Source organism: Pipra filicauda, unplaced genomic scaffold (assembly GCF_003945595.2).
Source record: "Pipra filicauda isolate LSUMZ 115617 unplaced genomic scaffold, ASM394559v2 scaffold146_size1912638_pilon, whole genome shotgun sequence".
NCBI classification, from domain to species: domain Eukaryota; kingdom Metazoa; phylum Chordata; class Aves; order Passeriformes; family Pipridae; genus Pipra; species Pipra filicauda.
In genome coordinates, this window is record NW_024103951.1 from 515,235 (window position 1) to 537,138 (window position 21,904).

General features: G+C 39.9%; 1 protein-coding gene and 1 long non-coding RNA gene across 4 annotated transcripts in view; one reads left to right on the forward strand and one right to left on the reverse strand.

Moving 5' to 3' along the window:
• Positions 1 to 1,614: 1,614 nt before the first annotated feature.
• Positions 1,615 to 21,904, reverse strand: part of LOC113992227 (vesicle-associated membrane protein 2-like) — a 43,938-nt gene continuing 23,648 nt past the window's right edge. The window contains exons 2-5 of the mRNA XM_027729330.2: positions 9,649 to 9,763; positions 7,449 to 7,607; positions 5,423 to 5,474; positions 1,615 to 3,299 (exon numbers count right to left, since the gene is read on the reverse strand). Coding sequence (XP_027585131.1) covers positions 3,283 to 3,299; positions 5,423 to 5,474; positions 7,449 to 7,607; positions 9,649 to 9,763 — 343 coding nt within the window. The 3' untranslated portion in view covers positions 1,615 to 3,282. The remainder of the gene's footprint in view (positions 3,300 to 5,422; positions 5,475 to 7,448; positions 7,608 to 9,648; positions 9,764 to 21,904) is intronic.
• LOC120322719 overlaps positions 6,438 to 21,904 on the forward strand; it is a 30,382-nt gene continuing 14,915 nt past the window's right edge. For 2 of the 3 annotated variants that reach the window (XR_005562576.1, XR_005562574.1), the window contains exon 1: positions 19,086 to 19,311. This is a non-coding gene — a long non-coding RNA (uncharacterized LOC120322719). Of the gene's footprint in view, positions 6,690 to 19,085; positions 19,312 to 21,904 lie in introns of those variants that run through there. The other variant, XR_005562575.1, reaches the window with a different exon arrangement.

A 21,904-nucleotide genomic window follows, 5' to 3' on the forward strand; every position in this document is an offset into this window, starting at 1 on the left:
TTCTTATAAGGATGGAATATGCAAATCTAAAGCAATGTCAAACTCTGGCTGAAACTATCAAAAGCATTCCAACCAGAGGAGTCTTCAGTTCAGTCCCCAAAGTGGCAGTCAGAAACCAATGGCCTTGGAGTCCTCTGAGGGTTTGCTGGGGAGTCACTAAAAGGAAGCCTTTTTGTGACTTTTTAACCAGCCCAAGGTGAGAGCCTGGGCAGTATTTAGTGATGAAGGGCAGCAGTTGAAATTCTACCCAGTAATTGAAATTCTAATCAATGCTGACTGAACAAGAATGAGTTAAACTTTTCATGGAAAATTTACTATTGCAGGTAGGCAGTTGTAACTGCACATTTTAAATGCAGAGGCAGTGAGTAGAAAGCAATCAATCCTGGCTTCAACACACATAAGATCTCCAACTGTGTTTATATAGATTGTCCTCTGCATCAGTCTACACATATGTGATGCTGTTGCACAACCTATGACCCTGAGCAGTCCTATATTACCATATGCTCCTTGGTGAAGATTTAACCCTCTGCAGGAGCAGTACAGCTCTGGGTCTGTGTTTCAGGGAAGGACACACTTGTTCATGATCCCTGGTCTGAATCAGAAAGGTTACATGGTTTATCTTACCAATTGCAACCAACCACTACAGCACAACTAGTAGCAAATATTGAGCATTCATGAGCACACTATGTGCAACCAACTTCAAAGAGTTAAACATATTAATTTAGCATATTTCATTAGCAATCAGGAGGAAATAGTCTCTTCACAAACATTTTACAACCCACCAGAGGGTAGGTTTCTTGACTGGGTTCTTCCTTGCGAATTCTCACTAAGGTTTAGGAGTCATCCTCGTTAGTTACAGTTTTGAGAGACAATGAGTACACCTGCCACAACCATCTCCACTCTCACCTAAAGCTCCTACTTGGATTATTAACTTTCTTCAGCTACATTAGCTAGGAGGATGTAAGCTTTGCATCCTTGTAGCACTTTCACCACAGTTTCATTTGGGAACTTTGCATCTTTGTAGCTAGAGGATTCAAACTCAGGATGTGTATTTGCAGCCCTATCGTCCCAGTAGTCAGTTCGGGCTCTCAGAGGAGAAGGAACATCTACATTAAGGCTCTAAATCAGCCTGAAACCTTACTGATTGTACCAGCTCCAGTGAAAGCTGTCTTCATCTCGTGCATCCTTTCAGTAGAGAAGCCCTGTGAGGATTAACCCATGCTCAACATGGGTATGGGTGGCAGGACTCACCCTTAGGAGAAAATTCTTTCATATCAGCTGTCCAATTATTAGTAGTTTAAAAGGTTTCCTGAAGTTGGATGGCTTATTCCTCTTCCAGTGAAGCCTCAATGATACACAGTACTCAGCTGTGTCACCTCATAGTGACAGGTCCTTCATGACAGCCAAGTTTTCTGTCTGGCCCATGAGGATTTCAGAATTGTTTCTGTGCTTACCCAGCTGAAGGACTGAAGTGAACAGGGCATACCACGGAGTCCAGTGGCACATTAGTAACTTTGAACCTTCACTTTCATTAAGACTGTGGCCACTTACTACTTAATGACACAAAACAGTGCATGTGACTATGAAGTAATAAATACATAGGGAAAAATGCAATTGAAAGCTTTCAATTGATCATTATTTATTCTCTCTTCAAAATTCTGCTTAAGCACAATTTGTATATAGATTCACTGCAACAAACAGGTCTGGGTCTCTATGTTTTTAATCTAAACCCTATCAAGAGAGAGACTCCAAGGTGGAAAGATTTACACTACTATTATCACCATTTCTATTCCCTAATTAAATTGCAGACAAAAAACCCTTCAACCTACCAAATTACATATATTTTATTCTATGAATTATTTTTAGAAATTCTGAAGGAGTTACCCTAAAAAGACCCTTTCTGAATTGCCTGGCTCAAAATTTGATAATTCATTTTTAGTTTGGTTAACTATGATTGAGCTATTCAGTGTTTTAAAAAGATAAAACCCCAAGAAATTCACAAAAGCATACAAGAACTTTCTCTTAAGCCACAATATATAATTTCTTTTAATTACATCAAATATTAGTTTAAACTAATTGAGTATGATAGGTATCTCAGCTGAGCACTTTACAAAGATGACACTATAGTTTATGAACTATACACACACACACACAAAATCAATTTTTTAAAAGCCTATTAACACCACCACTTTGAACAGTGTTTCTTTGCCTTCCTCTTCTCCAGGAAAGCTTTGCTAGGCACCTTCCCTTTCTCAGCCTCTCTCTACTATTCCCCCATACCTTCTTCTTCCTGATTTTTGAACGATCCTCACAGTGGGGACCATTCCTGCACACTGGTGCAGAGGGAGCTTCCTACAGCTGTGCTGGGAAGCCACCGACACCACCAAAGCTGTTCATGTGGTTTAAGTCAGGGCCTAACTATTGGGGTTTGGCATTCACGGGAGTCCCATGAAGCCTGACAAACAGTGCCTTGAGTTTTTAGCAAGAGACTGTATCTTAGTCATCGATGATGCTTGTGTTATCATTTTTACATTTTGCTTGGATTTTCCAGGATTGTACTAGCTCATGCTTTTTAGTTGTCGTATAGTTTTCTTTCTGGCTTTCATATTGAGGCCATCTTGGTTGTTCGGAACACCATAAGGTGTTTTCCATAAGGAAAAATTTAAATCCATGGAAGATAATAAACTAGTCTTATTTACTTTCTGCAGGCAATGGTTTTAGACTTGGATACTACAACTAATCTCAAAAAATCTGTGTTTGGTTAGCTAAGTTGAACTATGATATCTTACATGAATACTTGCAGGTATCACTCTCTTCAGTGGGAGTAGCAGATACTTCCTCAAAAAGTTACATCTGACAATGGATTTTGCCATCCAACTTTAGGTGCTCAGATTGAGAAGGCCCTAATGTTTGCTGCAACCTTAGGTTTGGGTCCAATGCACCTGACAGTGTCCCTTTAAGCAGGAGCTTCCCCATAACTGTATTCTCTGATTCTGAGATGTTTTAGGATGCTTTTCATATACTACAGTTTCTGAAGGTCAGTGCATACACATTTTAAGACACAGTGATAAGACAGTGTATGGAACTACTTGGCAGTATTTAGCTGGTACAGTTTCTTGTGGAAACAACAGAATTCCAAAATACACCACACTGAATGCTTATGGGTTATTACAAGCAAAAATCCCAAGACACCAGGAATTAAAAAGCGGAGTTCAACAAAGGAACACTGATATTGTCAGTTGATATGAACAAAGTTGTGCCAAGTCTTCCTTCTTTGTTTTTTCAAGTGGAGAAATAAACTGGGAAACAAAGCAGAAGGAAAGAAAGATTAAAAAAAAAAAAGACAAAACCCAACAGTTATTACAGAGTTACTGTTGTGCTTTATCTTACAGAAGTGTGCGATGTCAGAGAATTGCAAACATCTTTAGCAGATCTTAGTTAAAAGAGCATAACACATCTTACACACAATATTCCTTCCTAGGGGAAATGGGGATGCTTCTCCCATGTCAGAAGGAGTTTGGAGGGGAAACTGCAGTGGAAAGCAGGGGAGACTGTGGCTCAAAAGATAGAAAGGGCAAGGACAGACAGTGATGGTAGCTGCCATCGTCAGCTCCAGCAACACCTGCAATGCCATGGGTTGTGTGCCTGCTTTTCCAGGGCCCCACTACCAGGATGGTAGAAAGCCTGGCTTGGGCCATTTCACCACACATGGTAGCTCATTGCTGTGAGGAATGGCTCAGTTTATCTGCACCCATAGCCAGCCCTGCATAGAGGGTATGATCTTGTTCAAATCAGGGACTGGAAAAGTCATGCAGGACTTGTCTCTGACAGCACTTGGATGCTTGATGTCTATAGGATTTAAACATATACTTGAGAGCTACTGTAAATAAATACAGCATTGAGTTCAATACACAGAGTCCTTCCTGAAGCTGCAACCTTTAGGCACTATTACAGAAGAATCAAATAGACTGGAAAAAGAACTTGAGGTCCAGATACATTTAAATCTCACTGACCTTGCACTAGATCTCACTGTGGTGAGCCATGACCTGGGTTTAATGATGAAACCCAACCTAACCCATGTCAAACCTGCTGTTTCTTAACTTACCAGGACAGGCATCCAACATTTAAAACAAGGAGGGAAACTATATTATTACTTATATATAATTTCAGTCTTAGCTTCTAAGGAGGAATTATGAGTTATCTTGACTGGTTTTTACTTTCTTGTTAAGATACACACAGTGGTCAGTGATGAGTATATACACAGCAATTAGTTCAATGGCTGCACACCTGTCTTTCCAGGTTGCTGCTCTAGACTGCAGAACAAAGGCCCATCTTTCTCTTGAAGCCAGTTGCCTTCAGTACCCAGTTAATATAGTTAATTAATATGTAACCATTTCCCATTCTTGCTGTATCAGTGTTATGAAACCCTAGAATTATTCTGGGTCACTCTGGTGCCAGCATTCATAAGACTAATAAACTGTCACATGTATCTCATTGCATTTAGTCATGTTTACAGGTGATTCTGTAAGCCTTCTTTAGAGAAGCAACAGAGGAAAATGGAAACACCCTGAATGCAAGGCATGTAATTTGAGAGTTGGGAATTAACTCACATCCACAGTGCTGGTGAATCCCTTCTGGGTTACTAGCTGGATTGTCTAACTCAAGAAATCTTCCTCTTAGGAGTTAATGCAATATTCCAGTTATGTCACATAACAGCTGTTGCTAATACAGAGGTTACATAAATGAAATGTTCAATTACTGTCATTACAAGATCCCTGGGTCCCAACCAGCACGACTGCTATTATTCATTCATAGCTAACTTTCCTGTAACAAATATGTGGAATGAGATATCTTTTGAGAAAATAAATCAGTAAGACTTTGGGCCATCTTTTAACAACATTTTAGGCATTCAAGATACAAAGGGATCCTCAGAAGCACTCTAACATCTCAAATTCCAGCTGATTTGGTGGGAACTAGGCACCTACACACTTTAAAAAATTCATCAGATGCCTGTTTGCCTGTGGGGCTTCACCCTCCTTTTATAGGCATGAGGTAATTCAAATATTACTGTTCTCAGTAGAAAACACAGGACTGTGGCCCTCATTGTAATGAAAGGAAGATCTCTGAGACTGCATAAAAATTTATATAAAACATAAAGAGGAAGTCTTTAATCCTAGGAAAAGTTATGTAACATGCTAATGTAAAAAAACATTAAATGTCAACAAATTCTGCCTATATGTGTCCAGAGAGTTTGCAGTAATTCTTACTATAAAAGCACGATACTAGAAGGGAAATTTCACAAATTAATCAGTTTAAATATTTTATATCCATTTTTTTGGTTTGTTTTAATTTTTAATATAGCAGCATTTCTTAAGTCACAAGCTACTGAGATCATAAATGAAAGAGAAAATTAATTACTCACTTATAATTATAATGAGAATGACTGCGCATACTACACCAAGGATGATCATCATCTAGAAAAAGAAAGTTATAGAAAAGAAAAAGTCAGGTTTTCACATGAAAGACATTAATCCCTCAATTTTTTTGCTTTTACTTAGTGATTCATTCCTCATACTTTTAATTCTTGAAAAGACTCACTGTAACAGACTGTTAAGGCCCCAAAGTTAGTGTCAGTTTGAAGAACAGCTGACCACCAGCAATGGTCATAAACCTCTTTTCAAAGCTAGTCAGTTCTTGCCTGTCAGCTAAAGATGCAGTGACCAACCTCATCCATTTCCAGCAGTAAAGAAAAAGTACGTTTCCAAAGTAAAACAACTCCAAAGGTGATTTAAGTGACTGGATTCACACATGGCATGTACCACTTTATACCAGAGTAACTGGATCACTCTTTCCCAGGTTCCCCGTGGCAGTGCAGAGGCAGCTGGAGATGTCTAATGCCTCCCAGCTATTGGTGCTGCTCTGTGTACCTGTGCTGTTGGGAGAGGAAGCCCACGCTAACCAGCATGGTTTCCAGCATGTTCTCCTGGAAATCACTCATGGCAAAGCAGAAGTCTGCTCCCACAGGAATAGGTACATCAGAGGCAGCTGTGCACAGACCACACCAGCACTGAGCTGTGTGGGGTAGAGGCCCCCACAGAGACTTGCTGAATGCTAACGAGGCCACCAGGGATGCTGCAGTCCAGGTGCCATTATTACCCCAGTGAGAATGGAAAGACTGAAACCCAACAAACCTAAGCGTGGCAAATCAAGGCCTCCATTCCTCCTAATATGTGTCTAAAGGACAGAGCCAGCCGTTGGCTTGCAGGAGATTTTTTTTATTACTTCCCTCTCCTTCCAGAGTTTGTGAGCCAGAGGAAGGACAGGGGGATTCTGTTTGTCAGGGTAAAGCAGGAAGGGATAATGAGGAAAGGAGAATGAGAGTAGGTTTGAAAGTCTAGTCTAGTGTAGGTCATTGTGGGCACTGGAGCCACATGGGTGAACCTCACTCAAAATCTGTGCCTGTAGCTCCCAGAAGCCCTGCTTCCTGCACTGGGCAGCAGGTAGAAGAGGCCCAGAGGAACTGCTCACATGAATTTCTAATCTAGGTCCTCTTATTCCTGGAGTGTTTGTGCATGTAGTTTACCCAGAATATTTTGCCTTGTTTTACACTTTATAGTGCTGTGGATTGAAGAGACAGAGCAGACAACAGACTGGCAAGGGATACACGTGGGATTCTCCCCTGGGAAAAGGTGGGTTTATGTGGGTGGACACGAGTAGTCAGCAGCAAAGATTGAAGAGAAATGGAAATGGAGCTGAAATTTTGTCACAGTGTTAATGTTGGTGGTGCATAAGTAGAAAGAAGCAAGGGTATGGGATCTTGGATGAGTAAGAGGAGCTGAACTTTGTGGGTCCAGAAAACACAAATACTGGGGGAGATCTGAAAAAGCAAGGGAGAGTGAGATTCCCTCTGCTCTTGGGAAAGGCTAAGACTTTGAAGACAGCAGAGAAGGTTGATAAAAGTCCTGCTCTATCCTAATTGGCCCTTCTTTATAAAATACTGTAATTTCCTTACTTCTCACAGCAGTTTGTGAAACCAAGTTGGTTTTTTTTTTTAGTTTGGTTTACCATCCTAATGGAAGATCCAGAGGTTGATGATCTCCCACAAGGACAAAGCTTCTTTTCTTCCAGTACTAGAATTCACTGTACCTGCTCAGGTTTTATCATTCACACGGGGAACATGAACTGACACGGAATACTTTCCCATCCCTATCTGCAGGCACTGACTGAAGCATCGAAATTTGTATCTACATTTTATATACTGCAGAATTTTTAGGGTCCAGTAAAGATCAAAGTTGCTTGACTTATGGAGCCCAGAGGGCAAGGCATGTCTTTCTCCCTTTGACAAAAAGAGATGACTCAGAGATGCCATCCTGCAGGCAAATGAATTAAATGCAAGTGAAAGTATTCCTGCCATGAAGTGATTCTCAACAAGAATTTATATTCTTTACCTTGCAATTTTTCCACCAGTATTTTCTCTTCAGTTTGGCTGCACTGGTTTCAAACTGTGAGGCACCTGCTTGCAAGGCATCTGCCCGGTTGTCAAGCTCTGAAAGCTTCTGGTCTCTCTCTAGCACCTTGTCCACGTTCATCCTCATGATGTCGACCACCTGCAAGGGCACAGCCTCACATGAGATCCCACACAGAGGAAAGCTGAAGGTCACTTGAATGTTCACACCCTGGAATATGACATATCATACCAAAAACAGCCATTTGCCTTTATGATACGTGGTGGCAATTACCTGGGCAGTGCCCCAAACCTCTGCCTATGGAAACAACAGTGAGCACAAGATGAGCACAGCTACACTGCTCAGGTGTGATATAAAGAGACATCATGAAATACCGGAGTCAGATCCTTTAAAGTTTTTGATTTCTTTTGGCCAACAAATATAGATACAAAAACCTGACAGAGACCAGTACCTCTATACTACAATTTGGTTGACTTCACTAAGAACAAACCATTATTTTCCTTATATATTTAATATCTTCCTTACCTGAACTAGTGAAATTGGCTATATAAAGGCCACTCTAAAGGGAACTGTATGCATTTCTTCACCAAGGAATTTACTCATTCTGCAGATCTTTCAGGCAAGATGATTTCCCAGCCATAATTTGAAGTCCTGCTTGAAAGCGGAGGAGGAGAATATTTTACCTGAGACAATTCAGCCTGAAGTGTAGCAGGGAGCTCATCCCACCTCATTGGCCAGCCTCAGCAAATAAAGCATGCACAGCCAGGACACAATATTTTATACACTGAGTTAGATGAAAATCCTCTTCTAGCAAGCCAATAACTCTAAATGGAGATCCTTTAGAAATTCATCACTAATGCAAATGTTAGACAGTATAACAATCTCAGTAGTGTCCAATCATTCTAGCAGTGAATAAGTCTGTTGGCCTATTGCTTCTCCTATGCTGTCATAAGGAATTCCATGATATTTTTATCTAATATAATTTAACTATTACCTGCAAAAATCCAGAATTAAAAAGATACATTATTCAAATACAGTGAGATGAAAACTGGTAGTGAAAGAAACTTTGAAAGGACCAGCAGAGGGTTAAATGCTGTTTGAAAACTCAGAAGTTTTGTTTCACTTTTCTACCAAACCTAAAACAAAATCAAGTGTTTTGGTCAATCCAAATTTTCTTACTTGCTTTTCCAAACTAAAATCTTCCAAACATTTAACTTCATATCAAATTAAAGAACAAATTGTATTAATTTCTCAGCTAGCATTTTGCTGAATTTTCTCTTGGTACAATGATTTGTAGTGAAAATTTTGAACTATTTGAAAATGCTGAAACAAAATAGTGTACTATTTCCTACCCATTCTCTCAATTTTTGTTTTGCCCGTAACTATTTATTGAATCTAACCTGACTGCAGTGAACACTTGTCTAGATGAGATTGCATTTTTGTCAAATAAATAAATGTTTGTCTAGAATAAAACCATGATCGGGGCCTTAGAAGATGTCTAGAGAAATCAGAGGGGAAAACCCGCATGGACATAGCTGCAATACAGTATCAGCACTGATACAGGATGAGAAATGTCAGTCATTTTATTAACAGCAAGAATATTCTCTGAAGCACAGTGGCGATGGTATTGCGGTTTCAGGCTGTGTGTGCCACACTCCTCCGTGGTGTCTGGTGCCACCTACAGATGACTTTCCCACAAGACATGGAAGAAAAAACCAGGAAATATCTAGGAAGGTCAAAGCAACGTTTACAGATCGGACTCTTAGGTATTATAAACCAGCTGCACAATTCTCTGACAAATGTACCTCTGAAAAGTCAAAGGTTGTCTCTGTGAAACCGTCTGTGAGATCAGTGTCTAACCTTTAGGAACATGGGAACACATTAAAAGAGCTGGTTCCACTATGATACATCCTCCTAACCTGACTGACTGGGAGGAATTCCCAAACTGGCACCAATGCCCACATTTATTCTGCAGAACTGTTACTGGTACAAGGATGTTTATACTCAGAATCTCACTTGTACTACCTGGCTCCTCATAAATGCCATCTTTGATAAACCTCATTTCCCAGATCCACTGCCTTCAGACAAGTGTTGCTGGATCATGGAGAAGAGCATCTTAAAGAAAAAAAATAACCACAGCAACACTCCTGTGGTGAGCAACAGATCACTTGGAGCCACTTACCTCATCCACCTGGGCTTGTGTCTGCTGCAGCCGTTTGTTGCTTGACACATTGGTAGCAGGAGAAGGCCCTGCAGCCCCGGCACTGGTGGGACCTTGGGTAGGAGCTGGAGCAGACCTAGATCAAAACCAGAAAATATAAGTGACTGAGACCACCTTTACTTGTTCACTACCCCTTTCCTGGAACAGGTAAAAAGTATCTATCTCTTAAAAGAACTTTTCCATTGTTTCAACCCATGTTTTCTGTTCCTGGATCACAACCCTCCTGTTCAATTCCTTCTCATACCACAATCAGCTTTTACACTGTTTCTTAATAGGACTATATCAAACTCTTCTTCTCCCTTGCTGCCTTTTAAAATAGCAAACAATTCAGAGTATCTACCCTAAGTTAGGCCAATGGCCAAACTGATCACAGGCCTGACTAGCAGGGCAGAGCTTATGTCTCGCTAAGGAAACACACTTAGCATTTTGTGTTAATGTTATAGGAGCCAGGGCTGTGACCCTGTATTTCTTCTCAGTGTGCTGAGTGAAGCACTCTCCTGCTCTTTGTGTTTGGCTGGAAGTTAACTAAGTAAAGATAAACAAAAGCAGGGGAGAAAGAATTAGAGGAGGCAATGGGGGTGAGAATTGCACACAGCATGGGGTTAGTCATCTCTGGCATTGGTGGTCACCAAATACCACCAGAGCAGCTGTCCAGGCTTGAGCATCTGCCACAGACCCTAGGCAAATATTTGTAGCAATGCTATGAACAGAGCCCTGGTCTCCTGCACATCAGCTCTTTTCTTAAGCATCCACACTGACTTTCCCCAGCTTGCTATATAACAAAAGACAAAACAAAGGTTCCTTAAAATCCAAGAACTGACCCGATCTGTCTCAGAGTATGAGTTAGTACAGACAAATCAACCTGCTGGCCTGAACACCATTTTTCACACCCACACTTTAACCTGTGAAACCTGCCTCTCCTTCCAAGGGACTGCTGTCACTTGTTCCTGCAGAGAAATAAAACCTTTCCTGAAGCTGCAGAGGAAATCCCTAAGCACGTGAACTGAAAAGTATCACCAAATCCCACTCATGCATTACCAATGCCTTCCCATAGTGCCAGACTGAGAGAACACAGTGTTTCTCTGTGAATCATTCCCCTTTACATCCTGGGGTCTGATTATTGCTGCTGGAATTATGGCCTCATTAATACACTGTCGAAGTGCTGAGGGGCACCAAAGTAGTTCCCCAAAGGTACCTTAAGCTGCAGAATTCAGTTTGACAGCATCGCCTGAGGGCTGAGATCCCTGTGGATAACACTGACCCTCAGAGGCTCCCAGAGATGGAGCAGCTGTTTGCAGACCTGCAGCTCTGCTGTAACTTACACTTCACTTTTTAACTGCAAGTCAGAATGACCTTATCAAGCTTTAGTTGCAAGAAAAGAAATGGAGCCATCATCATTTGAGGACCCATCTATTTAAAAACATAAAAACCAGATGCTGCTGCCACCTGCAATGGAATCACTCCATCAATGGCCATGGGCCAGCATCCCAACAGGATTTATTCTGAGTTGTCGCAAAGGATCAGAATCTGACTAAAATATATATCACACACAATGCAAAACAAGACTTCCCTGGAGCATCAACAAATTCAAAGGGAGTTCCTGGTACAACAGAGCTAAAATTGAAATTGTAAAACTTTGCAGTTAAGTACATAAATGGGCATTTTCCCAATCAAAACAAGCAGAATTTTTTCACTACTACAAAAGTTAAGAGAGCTCCTCTCTTGAGCTATGTACTGTTGGCATCCTAGAGACTACAGAACAGATGAGAAGTGTTTTTCCCTGCCATACAGGTTTGCTGTAAGCATAGCTTATAAAAGCAGAGGTGTTCTTGGTCAAAGCTAGGAGATAACTCAAAAGTTCTGCCACATACCTTTTCTGCCCGGTAACTGTCATGTTTTTTTTGCCCTTCCAATCTGCCCTTAAAATGGTTTGGCATACAGTAGACACTTCCTAGTTTGTTCTCTTCCAGCATCCTTGCTGCCATCTAACTTAGTTTCAATTGCATTTCCTGGGGCATTTCCTGCATAAGGGAGAAGGGATGGGAAAACCAGTGTGTTTTTACAGCTGCCCTGCTCATCCAGCAGGAGTTACTGTAACTAGCAAAGAGATGACAATCTTTATGCTAAGGCACAGCAAGCTTGTAATTAACATACCCATCTTAATTAATTACATAAAATCTAATTCAAGAGTAACCAGAGCTACGTGCTGCCTGCAGTGCAGAGCTACGCTTTCCAAACCTTGTGTCTCTGGAATTGTGCTCTCCTTACACAGTAACAGCAGCTGCCTCACTCATGGCCCTGTGGGTCAGAGCAAGGAGCAGAAGGCACTCACCAAAAGAGTGTGCTGACGTGGCTCCAGTCCCACACAAGCATCCAAATAAGAGTTTGTCTTTGAACCTAAGTTTTCTAGTAAAGAAAGGAACTGAAGGTCTACATCACTTGAAAGCATAGACATTCTCTGTTATATCTTAGTACCAAAATTCTAGAATGAAAGTCCAACCTGCATTTGCATAATTCTTCCTACATTTACATAATTCTTCTATTATTGCCTCTGTACCATGTTGTATCACCTTATAATTTCTCAGAAGCTTTATTCAAAGAAATTTATGCAGAACATTATCACTATGTTAGAGAAGCTTCCTTTTGAAATACATGAAGCATCACAACTTTAAAATATAATTTCTCATAGTCTGGCATGATTTTTGGGGAGCTACAAAAGAATGCAAAATCTATATAAAAGCTCCATCACTGGGCCCCTAGTCATCAGATCTCTGTACTTTTATTTTTAGGAAAAGGAAAAAAAATTACTGTTGATGTTGAGAATCTTCATTCCCAAGAACAGGTCAAATTAATTTTGAAAGGGGAACAAAATTCTATTACTCTTGGTGAAAAAGAGTATAAATCCCTAGCAAATAGTCTTAAATGGCAACCACTCTGTGATGTCAGAGCACTGGAGTAAACTCTGGGAGAGTGCCAAGTACACTCACTGCAGGACAACTGCACTACTTGCCCAGAGCCTCAGCAGCTGGGTTGTTTTTTATAAAACATTAGTTATACCTTCAGTCCCCACAATGCCAGATTTTGCCTCAGTTAGCACATGAACAATCTGACTGAAAGCAGGTGCTGGACCTGTGTATCTATGCAGCAACCTTGGAAGAAACATTTAGGGACTATCCTAGTGATTCAGCAAAATGGTCTCAGCTGACTCAGACATCCTCAGTTCTTCTAATTGGGCCTGAAACTAGTAGGTCAAAATCACGACTAAGAGATTTGTCATCTCACCTGGATATTTTGGAAGCAATTTACTACTTGGCTCTGACAATTAAAGGGAGCTTCAACTCTAATTAAGATAGAAGTGGAGATATCCAGTGTTACTGTTTTGCATTTCAGCACTGGCTGAAAGAACATTAAGGATGATTGTGTACCTAATATTTTGGGAAACTGCCTGACATATACTTTCATTTTTGTTCATATGTGTGAGCTACACAGGAGAAATTATTTTCTTAGTCAGGCTAGGGAAGGGAGATGCACGATGCAAACACCAGGAGGATGCCAGGACACCACTGTGGCTTTGGTACAGTTTACACTGGGACCTCCATGGCTGCTTTCAGCATTTTCTTTTATCCAAAGTGCTTTTCAAAGCCTCCAGCTACAGGACCTAATCTCTCCAAAGTCTTTATCCTACCAACACTGCAATAAGCTAAGGAAAAGCTATTATCCCTCATATGGCTGGGAAACAGGTACAGGGAGATTAAGTGACTTGCTCAGTGGCACAGAAAGCCTGTGGCAAAGCAGCCCAGCCCTTTTCATTGCCATCCTTCTGCTCCTCTGTTCTTCAACTATTGACTTGAGTGAAAGCTCACAACCTATTTCTGATAGCAAGAGTTATTTTCTACCCCTCAGACTTAGATAGTGAGAAACATAGCTGAAGCTTATAGCACGAGGAAAGTGAGAATTACATCAGACGGCTCTAGCTGGTGTCAGCTGGCAAAGCTCAGGGGAGGTGTGGAGGACCAAGGATCAGAATAGGAATGATTTCAGGAATGAAAAAAGATATACAGCGATTAAAAGGACTTTATTATATGAACTTTACAGTTATCATGTGTTTATAAATATATACATTGTATGATTTCCCCTACAGTTGTAACTGCCCAGGCATGTGCCAGACATGCCTCGTGGTGCTCGCTTCCCTCCTTCCCTCTCTGTTTGGCTGAAGAAGCTGCAGAGAGGACACAGCTACGCCCTTTCCTTCCCCGGTTCCTCCCCCGTTCCTTCCTCTTCGCCTGAGTCCCTATCCCTATTCGTTTCCCTGGTTGTCTGTCTCATGCTCCACCCCATTTTCTGGAGCATTCCAAGCCAGAGCTCATAAAACCCTTGTGCACCCCCATTAAAGGAGCATTGCATTGCAACCTCAAACCTCCTCGGACCCCTTTGTGCAGTGCTGCGGCCCTTCTCTCCTCCCCTACGGACCGTGGCAGGGAGGGCAGTGCATGTGCATCAATGCAGCAGCAGATTTGACTAATGATCCCTATAAAAAGTGAAATGAAGGAGGCAATTTTCTATGAACTCCACTGTGATTCCTCTTTCCTCAAACCCTTTCCCTGTTGTTCAAATAAAACATAAAATTTCACTGCTTTTCTTTTTTCTTTTTCTTTTTTTTTTTTTTTTTTTTTTTTTTTTTTTTACTGTTCAGGTATCATATTTATGTAGTAAATATTTACTGTTGTGACTTTATTTAAAACACCATTCTTCCATGTGGAACCCTTCAAAAGGCATCTAACCCATTTGGGCTTCACTTTGTAAGTGGAGTTTGACAGTCTGTTGTTTCAAAGGAATTTGAAAAATACACCAAAAAACACCTGTTTAACTGTAAAATAAATCAGAGCACTTCCATAGCTTTGTACTCTTGAGATTTAACTCTAAAACAATTATTAAAATTAGCTACAAATGCAAATTCATACATTTTTTTAGGGACTAAGGATGTCAGTGGAGATCCTGGACATCAGAGATAGCTGTAGAAACAAACCCCTTTCCCAGTGTCCCTGGTGCCAAGAGTGTTCATCTGTGAATTGAGATGCAGTGGAAAGCTTTGAGGCAGGGAGGATCTCTAAGGAAATAAAGGAGCTCTCTAGCCCTGGGGGTTTGCTGTTAGTTCTGAACTTGCTTTGTTTATTCCTATGCAGTAACAGCTAAACCAATTTTCCCACTGATAATTTGCAAAGGGGGACTTTTCCTGATAATACTTAGAGTCTTCTGCATCCTGGAGGAATTCGCTAGTTCCTAGTTTTCTGTTAATCTGATTCTACTTCACAGGGTTTTATTTCTGTAGTAAGTCAGTTTAGCCAACATTAGCAAAAAAGCTTTCTTAACAATCAGTTTGGCTACATAAGGTTTGCCACAGTCCTACCAAAATCCAGTCTAACTGAACTGGGCAGAGTAAAATTCAGTGCTAGGCTACTCACATCATCTCAAAGCCATCTCTCAAAGAAATTGATACCTTTGCTACTTAAGATTCTGGGCCTTCCAGACTTGAGTGCTTAACTGTACAAACTTAACAGTACACGCCTACCACAGCTGTGTGTGGACAGTCGTGTTTGTGTCTCGAAATCAAGAGATATTAGCTATCCATCCCAGCACCTCTTACCAAATTTTTTGATTTTCCCATAGTGAAATGGGATAGTGTCAAATGGCAGGTCCTGTTACTCTTTCAAAACCACACACTAATTCTGTCAGGAAAGGTTTAGGGAAACTTCTAACACCTGCTTAAAATAAATTTTCTTCAGAATTTGGTTCTCATTCTTCTTACAAGTAGAAAGTGATGTTCTCTGCCTGTAAGGTGAGAGGACTTTTCAAAAGACAACCCTGGCTAGAGAGCATGACTTCCCAGTTCCAAAATAGATGTACTCAGTAGGAGAATGTGCTTTTTAGTTCAGTTGCCCACATAATTTATGTATTTCAGATTTCTAGTTCATCTTCCTCCCTTCGGTTATTAACTAGGCTATTTTAATAGGCTGAGTTTTATCCTTGTTTTCATTCTACTAATCTCACTTTCACAGGGGAATAAAAAAAAAAGCTGTTCAATAGGAGTAAAGAAAGCCATGATATCATAAAACTGGTTAGGCTGAGAAGATAATTAGCTTATTGACAGGGGAGTATCACTGCTGGGCTAGTGGACATTTGCATACTGGGGCTGGAGGGATTTTCAGACTACAGAAAGATGTTTTGAGCCCTCAGATCTCACAGAGAGAGCAGAATTGGATCCCAAAAAGAGCAAACAGGCTTCCTTCACTACAAGGGAAGCATCACTGCTTGAACAGAGATGTTGTTCTTAACTGTGCTTTTCAGTGTTCTATCTGAGCACTTCAGTGTTCAGTGAAAATGTGACTATTGACAAGTAAATGGCTACAGACTTAAACAGGCTCATTCTATTCTATGACTATCAAATTTCAAATGATTTCTCATGCTATTTGTAATAACTGGGTAGCAATGAGTAATAGTGAATTGGTGGTAGGAAAAAAACCCCACATATAAAAGGAATTAGCATTTGAGGTGTCTTAACTTTGTGAAGAAAGTTCTACTTTGAACATATTTGTGTTCCCAAATGTGATTTTCATTTACTACCAACAATATTCTATGAGGACTCTCCCTTAATACCAAATATTTACTCTGATCACCAGCCAAAGAATAATACTCTACATTTAATGTCCTGGGACCACATTTAATTAAATATTCCCACCAGTTTATTAGGACTGCATTAACCATCTGGTGTGCTAAATATGCACACAAAAGAAAAACAGAGGAACCTTAAGACAGCATCTTTAGTTTGATCAACATTTCTTAAGTTAGAAAAAACTGACTGATTTACCTTCTCCAGTATCTTCTATTCAAGCCAAATGAATATTGCTTACAAAGCCACAAACACCTGAATTCTGAATCATGCCAATTAGTCCAGCCAGATTATTTTTGTGACAAACATAAGAATTTTCCAGAAAAAGTTACATTATTTCCATAATTTCTCTAAATTTTAGCCTTCAGAACAACCAGTTGTGGAGACTCAGGGTCTCAGCTAGTCAAAAAAGTAACACTAAAGATTTTTTCAAATCCCTTTTCCCCTTGCTGTCATCTTTTGCAAAGTCTGTGGCTTAAGATAAAGTCAGCTCAATGCAGGCACGTTGCTTCATGTGTTAACCACTGCTCATGTTTTGCAGAGTAGTCCACAGATTTGCTTGAAAGATGATTAAGGGTTAGACAACTGAGAGTGTCAGTGTTCACATTTTATCTTCACAAATTAAAACCTCAGAGCTCCGTTATAGAAGCCAAGGACCTCACATATCCCACTGTGAAGTGATCGCTGACTCAATAAAGCACCTGCCCATACAAACCAGTTCTGCCATGCCTTTACATCCCAGCTGACCAGCCTCATGTTCACATTTAACTGGACAAAGGAAGGTTCAACAAAATGGTATGGAATCATTAAGGAAGACAGCCAAGTAGTCAGTCACCATTATAACCTGTAACCCCTCTGCCCCACTTAAAAGAGCTCAGTCTGCTACTTAAACCACAATTAGGAATTGTGTTGACCCAGACTAACCAAATCTCAGCTCTAACACACTGTGATACCGGGTTTAATTTTTACATCATAGCACTTGCCTCTCCAAAAGCAGCGAAGAGAGTTCCCCATCTCTTCCCAGGGGGCAGAGCAGCAAATTAGGTCTCTCTGGGACAACTGCAAGAGGGAAGGAAGAGCTCCACGTTACTGAGCACCCACTGGAGCTGGTTCACTTATGGGGCAGCCCCACAGCACCTCGTGAGACCTCTGCTCACCTACTGCCAGATCACAGGGAACTTTGCCCCTGACAATCCTCTGCATTAGATTAGCTACAAATCTGGGTAATCTTGGATGAAATTACAGATATTTTTTCACAGCTACAAGGACTGCAAATCTACATACCCTGTCAAAGGGGTTAATTCTCATTATTTGCTGATTTGAAACTAACTGTAATCTTTACACTAAATTGAGATTCTTTTTAAATTAAAGAATGAAAGAAAATACAGGTTTAAGTAATAATAAAAAACTTTCTCTTAATATTTATATTGACATTAACATCATTTTGTAAAAAGAAACAAATGTAATTTATTGTTCTCTAAATTTTGCTTGTTTAAATTCATAATTTGCATCAGGCTGCTTTCAGATAGAAATTAGTTTAGTAAAAAATGTGGAAAATCCTTATTTCATAATAGTTAATATTCATAATAGTTAATATACATAATAGTTAATAACTAAAAAATGTCTTCAGTGAAATGTCTACACAGAAAAATATTAAAACATTGCACTAGAAGTCAATTTTTAAAAGGAAGTGTTACCTCTAGTTCCTAGTATTGGCTGCACCTTCTATAACTTCTTACGAGATTTCATAATTGGTAAGTTTAAGGCTCTTTTAGTAATTCCTTTTCATTAGCTGAAAGAATACAAGCTTCTTTTTTTTGTCCCTTTTTAATTTTTTGATGCTTTTCAATCTGTTAACCTTGAATATCCAGGTTATGGTGTGGGCTAAAGGTAATAAAACTGGCACAAAGACCAGTTCTGTGATCTGATTTTGTCTCAAGAGGTTATTATTTCAAGTCAGTTCCACACAGATTAAATTTAGTGTAGGTAAATGGACATACTGTTACAAAAAAAAAAAAAAACAAAAACAACAGAATTTTCTCTTACAAGAGTTCCTTATGCTCCATTAGACCTGTGTTTTTATCTTAATGCAGTCCATCTGAGCTGATGTGGTTTTCAGCTGCATCCCTGAGAGCTCTTGACTTTGCAAGGTGCATTGGTAGCAACCTTTCTCCAGTTACTAGAGCTCTGTCTTGCACACTGAGCTTACACACCTGGAAAAATATCACAAAGACTGACCAGCACAGGAGGAGTTGCATTTTTCTCCTTACAAAACTTTACTAAAGGAATTTTAGTTTATAAATAGGAGAGCGCTTTTACTGGGCATAAGAATACATACACACAAAAACCAACCCAAGAATGACAAAAACCCAACAAACCAAAACAAACAAAGAAGAGATTCAGCAGAGAAATCGAACCCTGGGTAACACAAAACCTTTATTTTTCTTGCACTAAGTTACCAATCTGAAATTAGGGAAAGAGAAAACTGATTGTATACACACAACACTGGATTAAAGCAGAAATCACCAAAGTGTACCAGGCTGTGGGAGAGAGGAAGCCTAACAGAACAAAGCTGTACCCAGTGCCTTAGTGAGATATGTCTGAAACAAGAATAGAACACTAAATACACTGAAAATGTAGTCAGTATCGCTGCTGCCATTTCCCTCTTCTTCTTGGAAGATAAAGAAGAAATACAATGTCTTAAAGACAAACTGTAGGGCAAAGAGACAAATACCAGACATGTTGCTAGAGAAATGTTTCAAAAATTCATAACTCTAAAGCCAGAGTTGAACAAGCCCAGTGATGCTAAACATCCTAGTCTGCCAGATATTCCAGATTCACAAACCTCTCTTTCCAACCTCCAGAGCAATCCCTAAGGACACAGCTGAGTGGAAATGGCCAGCTTTAAGCAAAGTCCCTGAACTGGAGCTGCTGTACTTGGCGTTCACGCTGATGTGGTACGTTATGGGCAGACATGGCCTGTGTTTCTCATGCAAAGGAGTAAGAGCACCCACTATTTCTAATATTCTGTGTAGGCTTCCAGTTTCATGGGATATACCCTAAGGGGTAAACAGGCAGCAGCTGGGCAGGGAGTGGGAGGGAAAGATCAGGGTAGAGTTTGACTCAGCCATCCCCTACTCACTGACTCATGTGCTGGTGTAGAAGAAAATGCTCTAATTTGTTGCTGGTTGTAGTCAGTTAAAAGTTACCTCTGATACAGAGAAGCAATGAAGACTCTCAAAAGAATGGAAAGATTGATATGCTTTCCGTGCTTTTAAGTAACATTTTTGGGATCAAGGATGTTTTCTGTGCCTGTCTTTTAAAAGACTCAAATTAAAACCTAGGAGGCTCGGGGGCTTTCTACTTGCCTGTAAATTATTTCCCAGCACTCTTGTTGTACTTTAGAAGGAAATCAACTATCAACGTGCCTTTTTTTTAAAGAAGAGACAGTAATAACAAAACAGCTGAAAGTCACATTTCCATCAGCAGTAAAACGTTTTTGTAGCCTTGCTATATATATGTGCCACTGCTAGTCAGTGGCTGTTTCATCACAACTAAACTTTATAGGGTAATTACCATCGTTACTTATATTAGAGCCTAATTATCAGGAGGCTTATTAAGCTTAAATCTTCTCTAACTATTTGGCCAAGAGAGCTGCACTGGATATTTTATCCCACCTATTCATTACTTAAACAGCAGTCACATTGTATGTGCAAGTGTTAGAGAACAGCAAAAGTACCTGTACAGAAAGCCAAACTTCCATCCTTATTTCTCACAAAATGTCCTGTTCAGTTCTGGAAGAGTTTCCATGAAACACAGCTCCCATTTACAAGTGACTGTATCCTTATCACAGGTGCTCCACCTTCCCACAGTGTTATGACTCACACACAATGTATTTTCTCCCCAGTTTCAACATCCATCAATTAATGAAACTAGATTCCATTTAACCAATCAAATGCATTAAAGCAATAAAGGGAAACTTCTCATTTCAAGTTCTCATTGAATGAAAAAAAATAAAACCCCAGAACATTTTGAATACAACAAAACCAGAGTTTTAAAGACCTTTTAAAGAAGATCTTTGAGACTATTCTGCCAAAAAAATCACTTGGCAAAGTGATGTAAATTCATTAAATACTAACAGAAAATCATACAAATGTGTAAAGTAACATTTGTCTGTATCATCACCATCATCTCTCCTAAACTCCCCATCCTCATGGGATCACCAAGAGCCTTGTAGCTTCTCCTTAGGCTATGCTCCCACCTTTATCTTACCATCTGTCCTTCTCTGAAAACTGATATTTTTTAATGACCGTCTTTGCTCTACATAAAGACCTATGTTTAGATCACAATTCCAGAACCCTTAGTGTGATTTCAGAAACTCACAGGTATACTCTGTGGATCAATGCTGAGGCTGAGATGTGGCATCTGATTTTCTAATTTATTTCAGGTATTTAAATCAATGTTGTGCACACCTGTATATTTGCAAAATGCTACAGTGCAGAAACTAAACTTTAATTTTGCTTTTTTCACCCCAACTAAATCCACAAACGTCTATAATTCGGTAAAGACCAGTTTATCCTGGTTCTGTTTTTTAGTCTTGTTACACTCAGGAGAGTGCCTTTTGCTGTTTATGAAAATGCTTAGACACTTTGCTGAAAATCTGTTGTGAGTTGCACCACTATAAGCAGCCCTTGGGGTTCTCCGGATAAATGGAAACTCTCCTCCGTGTCTGCTGAGTGAGTATTGCTATTTTGCTTAGCATTCATCTGAAACTTGGAAGTTAATTTTTTTTTACAATACCTCAAAAGTAACCACTAGTTCCTCATGTCCTTTTTTGGAATTAAAGAAGTCATTAGGATTGAAAAGAAATGTTTGAGATTTAAACCTGTTATGCTTTAAAAGTCAAAGAATAAAAATTTGAACTGTCCATATGTTATTCAAGTGAGAAGAAGAACAGGTGAGAATCTTAGTTGAGACAAAGCAACCCATTTACAATCACCCATGAAGTCCTGTTTATATAAAAAAAAGAGAAGCATTCCCATAGGATTCCCTGCCCTCAAAGCTACTCTTCCAGCTCTCTCAGTCTTTCCATCTGTGTTACATCCCTTGAAGGGCAAAGTATCACCTTCTGCTATTACATTTGGATACAGATACGTACTCGAAGTTAGAAGCAAATGTTATTCATGCATTTTGTTTCCATAAAAAAGCTAAATAACTTTCTACAACTACCCCAACTAAATACTGGTAATTAAATCTACCTGTCCACAATAAATTCAGCCTACCTACAGCAAGATTCAATGCATTGATAGAGCTATTACATTTTTATTATTACTCCTTTAGCTCCTGTGTCCTTTTGCGTTTGAGCCATCACATCACACTGGTGCGGTGCTGTAATGCAGTCCTGGCACTACAGGCTCAGACATCCAGTTCCTGGAACACAACTGGGAACCTTGTGTATGGCACACATGCCAAGCAGAGGGAAAGTGTGCAGGGCTGTAACCAGTTCCCTTGGTAACCAAGTGGTATTTTAAAAGACAAAGTGGTACGTGG